At 38.6% G+C, this 10,000-nt stretch overlaps 1 protein-coding gene and 1 long non-coding RNA gene across 3 annotated transcripts in view; both read right to left on the bottom strand.

Moving 5' to 3' along the window:
- LOC149131564 (uncharacterized) overlaps positions 1 to 4,253 on the bottom strand; it is a 40,378-nt gene extending 36,125 nt beyond the window's left edge. Inside the window, exon 1 of one of the 2 annotated variants that reach the window (XM_089339154.1) lies at positions 3,580 to 4,253. In XM_089339154.1, the coding sequence (XP_089195280.1) occupies positions 3,580 to 3,708 (129 nt within the window). In that variant the 5' untranslated portion in view covers positions 3,709 to 4,253. The remainder of the gene's footprint in view (positions 1 to 3,579) is intronic. The other variant, XM_089339153.1, reaches the window with a different exon arrangement.
- A 763-nt stretch (positions 4,254 to 5,016) lies between these two features.
- Positions 5,017 to 10,000, bottom strand: part of LOC128250471 (uncharacterized) — a 46,287-nt gene continuing 41,303 nt past the window's right edge. The window contains exon 3 of the long non-coding RNA XR_008266495.2: positions 5,017 to 6,233. This is a non-coding gene — a long non-coding RNA (uncharacterized LOC128250471). The remainder of the gene's footprint in view (positions 6,234 to 10,000) is intronic.

The raw sequence follows: 10,000 nt of genomic DNA, 5'->3' as shown, positions 1-10,000 counted from the left end.
TGAGTGTGTGTGAATGTGTGTGTGTGTGTGTATGTGAGAGTCAGTGTGTGGTGGGGAGAAGTGTTGGTGTGTTTGATGTGAGGACAAAAGCGTACATGTTTATTGCACACACGTTTTTCCTGTCCACACCTACAACTGACAATATGAGAAAGAAGTGATTTCATGCATTAACAGCGTTGACAATAATAACATAAGGACGACGACAATGACAACAACAACAACAACAACAGAAGGAGCAATAAGAACAGGAACTAAAAAAACAAACAGGAACAACAACAACAACAGCAGCAGCAGCAGAAGAAGAAGAAGAAGTAACGACAATAACAACAGAACCCTTCCTTTCCTACCCAGATAAAAAAAAAACGGGAACAGCAACAGGAGTAACAACAACAGCAAAAATAACAATAGCTAAAACAACAAAGAGAACAACAACAACGACAACAGCAGCAACAGCAGCAGCAATCGCAGTATGAACGACAATAACAACTTCAACAACGACTGCAGGAAAAATAACAGCGGAAAAAACAGGAACTAAAAATAAAACCGAAGCAACAACCACAAAAACAAAAACAATAAGAGCGTTAAAAGCAGCAGCAGCAGTAGCAGCAGTAGCAGCACCAGCTGTAGCGTAAAAATGAACACGGGTTGCAAAAATTATAGCGGTAATTACTAAAATAAGACGTGTGTGTGTATATATATATATATATGGTCTTCGAAACGTCTAGATAGAATAGAGACAGCTGATGAAGGGATATTCCAAGGGGCTTTCCGTTTTCCTATGTGTTCGTTCCGTTGTCTGTAGTTTATTGTTCTAACGTCCTGTACCCTGATATGCATGTATATACACATGTAGATGTAAGTATGTACATATATGTGTGTATACATGTATATATATTCTTTGTATTATATATATATATATATATATATATATATATATATATATATATATATATATATATATATATATATATATATATACACACACACACACACAAAGGGGACATAAAAAGCAGAAAAGTAGAAATTGATAGATAGATTATAATTTAATTATTTTCAACAGCTGTTTCAGTAGGAACAAGCGTAATTAATTCTATAATTACGTTACGTAATTAAGATATATAAGAAATGGTTTCAAAATTTGGCAGAAGGCCAGCAATTTCATGGGAGGGAGTAAGTCGATTGTATTGACCCTATTGCTTAATTAGTATTATGTTATCGACCCCCGAAAGGAGGAAAGGCAAAATCGACCTCGGTAGCATTTGAACTCGGAGCGTAAAGCCGGACGAAATGTCGCTAAGCATCTTGCCTGGTGATGTAACGATTCTGCCAGCTCGTGGCCTTATTAAGATACATAATTGATGAAAATTATAATTAAAAGCATTGCTTATCCCAGATCCTGAGATTTTAATTAGTGTGACGCCCACACACGTGCGCACACACAAACAAACATACCTTTTAGTGAGGGAGTACGGCACTGCCCATGTTCGTTGATAGACCTATTGAGATAGGTGAAGGGGAGGAGGGGCGAAAGGAGAGAGAGGAAAGGAGGGAGGTGTCTTCAAACCAGAAACCGTGCCTTAATAACTACTACGGAATGAACTCTGCTAAAAGGCACCCAATGTGAGAGAAAGTTCAACTGGGTGTGAGGAATTAAGTGTCTCACTCAAAGAGGCCGTAGCGGTTTTCGAATTCCGAACCCCAAAAGCCGGAACGAATAGTACAGAACATCCGTCTTGTCATTCTCACAATTCCGCCAATCCACAGCCTCGAATGGTGATCTTTTTATTAACCCAGATACGAGGAGAAGCAAAATGAGCTTCGACTGGATTTGAAATCAGGGCACGGAATAAATTCCTCACAAACGTATCACAAGGCACAGTATTTATAACTGCAGGCTCGGCTGCGTGTTAAGTAGCCTGCTTGCCAACCACATGGTTCCGGGTTCAATCTCACTGCGTGGCACTATGGGCAGATGTCTTCTACTATACCCTCGGCCCTCGGGCCAACCAAGGCCTTCTAAGTGGATTTGGTAGACGGAAACTGAAAGAAGCTCGTCGTATATATATATATATATATATATATATATATCTTCGAAATGCTTAGTTTTAGAATGGTGGCAGCTGATGAAGGAAATGTTCTCTATGTGGCCTGTGTGTTTTCTGTACTCCGTTTATCATTTTGTCTACATTTTTTGCAACGTCCTGTACCCAGATATGCATCTATATATACAGGTAGATGTAAGTATGTACATATATGTACGTATATATGCATATACTCATATATTATTTGTTTATATATATATATATATATATATATATATGTATATGTATGTATGTATATACACGCACATAATACATATACATACAGACATACTCATACACATGCACACACACAATCATTGATGAGGTTCGAATAACGACCTGTGGGGTGTTAGATTAATATAAATAATGTATATGTGTGTGTGTCTTGCTATCTATCTATCTGTCTGTCTGTCTATCTATCTATCTATCTATCTATCCATATGTATAAATGTCTCTACAATTTATTTCTATGCAGAATCATATATATATGTTCATGGTTGAGTATGTGTGTGTGTGTGTGTCTGTACGTATGATGTATGCATCGTATTTATTTATTTCTTGAGAGGAGATATATATAATGCCATAAACTTTGACACTCGTCATCTTCCATTGCATTAGTGAAGGCAAGGAGAGGAAGAGGAGAAGCAGGAGTGAGTTGAAGGGGAGGAGGAGGAGGGAAGAAGGTGAATGGAGAGGAAGAGAAGGAGGAGGAGGAGGGCGAAGAAGTGTGGAAGCTTCCGAGTGGCAGACGAGACTTATTTTATTGCTATTTGCTTGGTCTCCAGGGATGTTCAAACGGAAGGTTCGTGGTGGTGGTGGTGGTGGTAGTAGTAGTGGTGGTGGTGGTGGTGGTGGTGGTGGTGGTCACTCTTAATACGATCTCAATCACCACCACCACCATCACCACCACGATCGCCTATGCTCACTTATACACACAAATTCACGCATGTGGAGACGCATGGCTCAGTAGTTAAGGTGTTGGACTCAAGATCGAAAGATTGCGGTTTCGATTCCTGAACCGAGCAAAGAGTTGAGTTCTTGAGCAAAACACTTCATTTCACATAACTCCAGTTCACTAAGCTTGAACCAGAGTTCAAAATCTTCTAAGTGTATTTGGTAGACGGAAACTGAAAGAAGCCCATCGTATGTATACATGCATGTATGTCTGTATGTCTGTATGTATGTATATATGCATGTGTGTGTGTGTGTGCCTGTCTCTGTCCGCAGCCCCTCACTGCTTGAGAACCGGTGTTGGTGCGTTTACCTCCTAGTAACTTAGCAGTTCGGCAAAAGTGATCGATAAAATAATTACCAGGTTTAACAAAAATCTAAGTTCTGAGGTCTAAAAATTCCTCAAGGCGGTGCCCCAGCACGGCCGCAGTCTAATGACTGTATCGAACAAAAGACAAAAGATAACTACGAGTAGCTTGCACATCAACGCTGACACTGACAGGATCAATGATAAATGGAGGGATCGAGGTAGAGGAATAAAACCCACTTCGAATGGCCTTAAGACGCCGCATCGTTTCGTTGTGAACACCAGAGAAAGGGAGACATCACGTGTTTGCATATCCAACATTGGAAATTCATTAGGAATACTCTGCCAAAAAATATTTAAGATTTTCATAGAAAATTCAAGCCTGAGAGTTGAATCGCTCGAAAGTTCTGCATATTCTTCTTAGCTTTTAATGGCAGATGTTTTACGCGCTCTGCAACAACCGTGAACGAAGTTTTGGATTCAATCCAATTGGTAATGCCTAATTCTGGCAAAAAAATATTTCTGGAAATTGCTTTCTCCAAATGATCAATTATTATTTGCTTGATCAAACCAAAATTCTATGCATTTTCAAAAATAAAATCATGTTCAACGGAGAACATTTCTGATTCATAATTTTCTATTTAGCATGTCGATATGCTTTATTTTTGTTTCTGTGAAAGCTTGAATTTTAGATTCAGATAGGAAAATATTGGTGTTCTCTCCTTTTAGAGACATTAAATTCATTAAGTTTTCCAAAACCATTCAACAAATAGCATAATTTACAAAACCAATCTTCTTTTCGAAACAAATTAGCCAAATCTGAATTTCGTTACGACAGGAGGAATATTATGACATCATATTTTAAATTCTAATGGCTGTTTCAAAGCTCATTCATTTGAGAAACATAACGCTTCTGTTTCCAATAAAAGTTTGCTGAAATTAGATTCCATTTCGCGAAAGAGATTTGCAGAGAGGCGTCTATTGAGTACACGATTCTTCGCCTATCTTGTATATTAGATATGATACGCAGGACATATTACCTCGGTGCTCATGCACCGTCCATGATATCGTATTCCTAATTTTATCTGTTCTTTTTATCACATATGAAACACAAAACATATTTCCCTGGCATCCACGCAACATACATGATACACATTCCCAATGTTGCTTGTATGGTGTATCCCATGTTATACACAGGACACACTTCTCTGGTGTCCATGTATCATATAGGATACACGATTCCCAATGTTCTTCAACCACCACAGTAATTTAGGACTAATGACAGGAAAGCTGCTATATGTAAATCTCACAACGAGAGATATTCAGCAACAGTACTTTGGAGTAAAGATTATTTGCCAACATAACATGGTAGTCCTGGTTTAGGATGAATGTTGCTGTAATTTAGCCCCAGGAGACATCGTCTCCAGCTGGCTATACGACACGATCTGTGTCCTTATATTTTCGACACAGATCGTGTCGTATAACCAGCTGGAGACGATGTCTCCTGGGGCTAAATTACAATAACATTCGTCCTAGATCAGGACTGCCATGTTATGTTGGCAAATAATCTTTACTCGAAAGCAAAGCTTTATATTATTCAGAACGTATGAAATAAGAACAATCTATAAATAAGCACGGACGTTTAGGAGAAATTTATGAAAATGCTTCAAACAGGCAAAGGATTAATGAATTTAATAATTTTTACTGCATCTTGCGACACTGCATTCAGATCTGCAGGGATTTTTTTTAGACACAAACGCCTCTCAGTGGGTAGCGATGTGGCGGTGAGAGAGGTGATTTGTTCTACTAGACCTTTCAAAGCGGTGCTCCAACATGACCACAATCCTATGCCAGAACCAAATAAAAGATAAGAAAACCTATTTCACTTCTTGCAGAAAGTTCCTCGCCATATTGATTACCATTAATTTCTGAAATACGACAAGCAACAAAATTATTTGAATGACTAAATTTCCTTAATTCACAAACTCATTTTTTTGGTAATTCTGCGAACGATTTCTGTCATGTTAATCGTTGCTGTTAACACGAATTCTTCGCCGATGCTGGGTGGATTTTTTTTTTTTAATTTTTAACTGTTGCATTTAAATATTTAAATAACCAATATCAAAGGACGTCCTTAAGTATTTCACTGTGTCGATTCTATGAATAAGTTTCTCAAAAGATTGCTTCTGTTTACTGAAAGATTCCAATAGCCTTTCAAAATGAATAAATACAACCAAAAAAGAACTCCATAGGCTCACTGCTAAAGGAGGAATATCTTGAATCAAAACGTGTCTTTTTCATTTTTTTATAAGCTTCATACTCTCAGCCGTCAAACAATCGTTACAAATTAAGCAGACAGACATTTCGTAGTTATTTTTCAAAGCAAAAGTAAATCCATATTGGAAATTATAAGATTCATTACATTTCCTCTTTTCTTTACGCTTTTCTTTTTTATTATTTTTTTTTTTTTCGCTTTTTCCTTCGAAATTGTGTCTAAATCTTAATATGGTTGTTTTGCTTGCTTCTGTGTGAATTTAACGGTACTCCTTTAAAGCCAGTGGCACTTCAGTTATGTCATCAACACCATTGCCACCGTCATCATCATCATCATCATCATCATCCCCATCATTATCATTAACACCAGCATCACCACCACCGCTGCAACCACCGCTACCGCCGCCGCTGCCGCCGCCGCCGCTGCCGCCGCCGCCGCTGCCGCCGCCGCCGCTACCAACACCATCGTCGTCGTCGTCGTCATCATCATCATCATCATTACCACCACTATTACTATCACCACTACCACCATCACTGCCGCCATTATCATCATCATCATCATCATCATCATCACTACTACCGCCAACACAACTGCCGCCGCCGCCGCCGCAGATATTAAACTGCAAATCAAAAATTAGCTTGTATTAAAAATTGAGCAGAATGATGGTAAATTTCGTAGTAAAAAAGAAAAAAAAAAGCGGGTATGTTTTCGTTTTCTGAAATGGTTTAGGAATGGCGGAGTTGGGGGTGGATGGGGCCACACTGGTTGTTCCACGTCCACGTAGAATGAGATTTAAAATGTGAAACGTTTCCTTTTTATTTTCACATTTATCGACACGGCTTGCAGTAAATTTTAAGATTGTGGATTTCTTTTTGAATGTATAACTGCAAATGTATACATACGTACATACATACACACATGCATGCATACACACGCATATACATACATACATACATACATACATACATACATATACACACATTTTAAAAATGTAACCGCGTGTGTATCGTTGGTGATTTTCTTCCTCCGTCTTCCCTTCCTTTGGACGTTCCTCTATTTCTGAAGAAGAGCCAAGCTCGAAACGTTAAATCCTCTTTCCTTCCTTTCCTGAGCGTCTGATCATACAGTACTTGTACCACGTCCTCGCCTTATTCCGTTTTCTTGTTTGGATTCACTATATACATACATACATACATACATACATACATACATACATACACACGCACACACATATATATATCTTTACACACACACACACAACTGGTATATATATATATATATATATATATATATATATATATATATATATATATATATATATATATATATATATATATATATATATATATATACGACGGGCTTCTTTCAGTTTCCGTCTACCTACCAAATCGACTTACAAGTCTTTGGTCGGCCCGAAGCTATAATAGAAAACACCAGTCGAAGGTAGGTTCCAAATTGGTAGACGGAAACTGAAAGAAGCCCATCGTGTATATATATATATATATATATATATATATATACGGTCTTTCTTTCTCACTCTTTTCTCGCCTCCTCCTCCTCTCTCTGCGCGTATATCATACGTGTGTATCTCTATGTACCTATGTATGTATGTATATATTGGTGTGGATGTGTGAGTATGTGTGTCAGTAAATTTATAACTATACATACATGCATAGGAAAAGCTTTTTTCTGTCGAGGGCTTATATGCATACACATACACACACATTTTTGTGTGTGTGTCTGTGTGGTATATATATATATATATATATATAAAGATATATATGTATATTAAGATATATACATATACACACACACACACACAAACACATACATACCTACACGCGCGCGCGTATAGTGCCTTCTGCGTGTACGCCCATTCTTTTACACCTCTCCCTACACACGTGTCATATACACTCGTCCAACCCCACTCCCAATCACCCGAGAGGCCATAAATTTGACCGCGTGAGCAACAACCCCCATCCTCCACCCACATCACCCCATCACCATAAACCTGCCCTTATATGTTTCACTTCCTCTATACACCTACCCCAAGCACACACACACACACACGCGACGCACGCACACACGTATACATATATATTCATGTATTTATACCCGTATTATACCCGCCCTAACTCGGGCACATCCGCCTCATAAAATTATGTCTACCTTTGTCACTGCACGTGATGTATGTGCTTTGCTGGGTTCTGTGTGTGTTTGTGTGTGTGTGTGTGTGTGTGTGTGCGTATCGGATTATTTATTTTGGACGAGATAGACATACACACGTGCGAACGCAGACAATCGCCCGTACACACACACACACGCACACAGAGACAGACAGACAAACACACATACACACACCCATACTAAAATGCAGATATATGCATTCAAATAGTTATATACATAAAGACATACATACATACATACATACATACATACATACATACATATATATATATATATATATATATATATATATATATATATATATATATATACATATATATATATCCACACACACACATACGTATATATGTGTTTGTATATGTGTATGTGTACGTGTGTATACATAAAATACACACACGTACACATACATATGAATATGTCTATATGTGATTATATGCATGTATGCGCTGTTGTTGTGTGTATGCGTGCGAACGTGTGAGTCCGATTGTGTCTCCACAGGGTTTGTTTGATAAACACCCAGAAACTGCTCAGACTACATTTAATACCAATAAACTGCGGAGTCAAAATTTGACAAGCTTTACGTAGCTACTGTTGTTGCCGGATGGAAATGTGTAGAGCTGCGTATATACATATTATAAGCACGTGCGTGTGGATATACATATTATATATATATGTGTGTGTGTGTGTATGTATGTATGCATAGGCCTTCAAGCTGCTTTGGTATTATTTTTCATCCTTATCTGGTAGGTTGCGCTTTTTGCTGTCGAAGTAGAATGCTCTCCAGCTTATTCTGATAATAACGGCGTATACATGTATATATATGTGTGTGTATACATATACATATACATATAATTATCTATATATGTATGTATGTATGTATGTTTGTATAACAGACAAATAATGGGCTTTATACATTTACCTGTGCATTATAGACTTACACTTGTTTCAGGCATCCGCTTTTGGTGCGTTCACGGTTCAGTTTTGGCAATCGACCGATTGAAAATATATTGAACAACCGTTGCAATACTATCTTCGTTAGAGTCTACCAAATCAACTACCATCACTTGACAACCGGTGTTGGTGTGTTTACGTGTCGTTATATAGCGGTTCGGCAAAAAATACCGCAGGTGAAATGGAAAATACACACATACACACACATACGCATACATATTTACATACATATATACATACATATGCACACATGTGCGCACATAGACACGCATATACATATATACATACACACACACACACACATGTGCTTGCACTCATGCATACGTATATAAACTCATAGGTATGCATTCACCGAGTGAGCATTGACGAATCTTAAGACGTGCGTTTGTATCTGCACGTATGCATTCGTAGTAATAGGACAGCGGTTAGAGGAAACTACGTGACAATTATATACAATAGCAGGGTAGATTATCTATAGATAAGTGGGTGTATATGCTTCGTTTATTGTTCCATTTTCCCCCTAGCCTTTTATCCATTCATGTATATTTATAGATTTAACGATATCTCTTTGTCTATGCCACATCACTCGTGAACGTCGACTGGAGCCCGACAGCGTTAAGCTGTGTGCATAATGAGAAACTCGACGACAGTGCACAGTCTTGTGTCCTGCATTAGTTCATGGCCATACGTTACACGATCCTGACCGGGATGCTTGAACGTTCACACGGGGATATAAGAAAATAGAAAGCACCGTAACAGGTTGACCTGTTCGACGGAGACCGTCGCATGCGAATTTTAGCCGTCTTTCTCTGTCTGGCTGACGAACGGCAAAGATGCATACAAAGACTTGTTTGATATATGTTCGGCACGAAGGCCTTTCGCAGAAGCCGAGTGTACGTACAGTCTAGTGGCCACCGCAAGAGACTAGCAATCAGAACCGAGCCGTAGAGCAGAACCGATTCTACCGTTGCACGAAACAGGTGTAGTTTTACGTCATGCGACAGTTATGGTTCCTTCCAAGTTGTCCATAGCTTTACGAATGTTGCCATCTGTGCTGGTGGAGCGAATACGAGAGTACAGGTATCAGAAATGGCAAGAGATGAAGGTCTTTGTATTCGGCCGGTTTATTGAAAGACCAGCGTTAATGGCATCCGACTGCAAGTTTGTGAGGATTGATCGAGCATCTGTCATTATAATATGTGAGACGAGAGCGATGTCGAGGTCAGTGAAGTAGGATGCTGGACGATG

Source organism: Octopus bimaculoides, chromosome 21, assembly GCF_046866305.1.
Source record: "Octopus bimaculoides isolate indiv1 chromosome 21, ASM4686630v1, whole genome shotgun sequence".
Classification (NCBI taxonomy): domain Eukaryota; kingdom Metazoa; phylum Mollusca; class Cephalopoda; order Octopoda; family Octopodidae; genus Octopus; species Octopus bimaculoides.
Note: the sequence above shows the minus strand (reverse complement) of the source record. Positions and strands in the feature narration are given on the sequence as shown.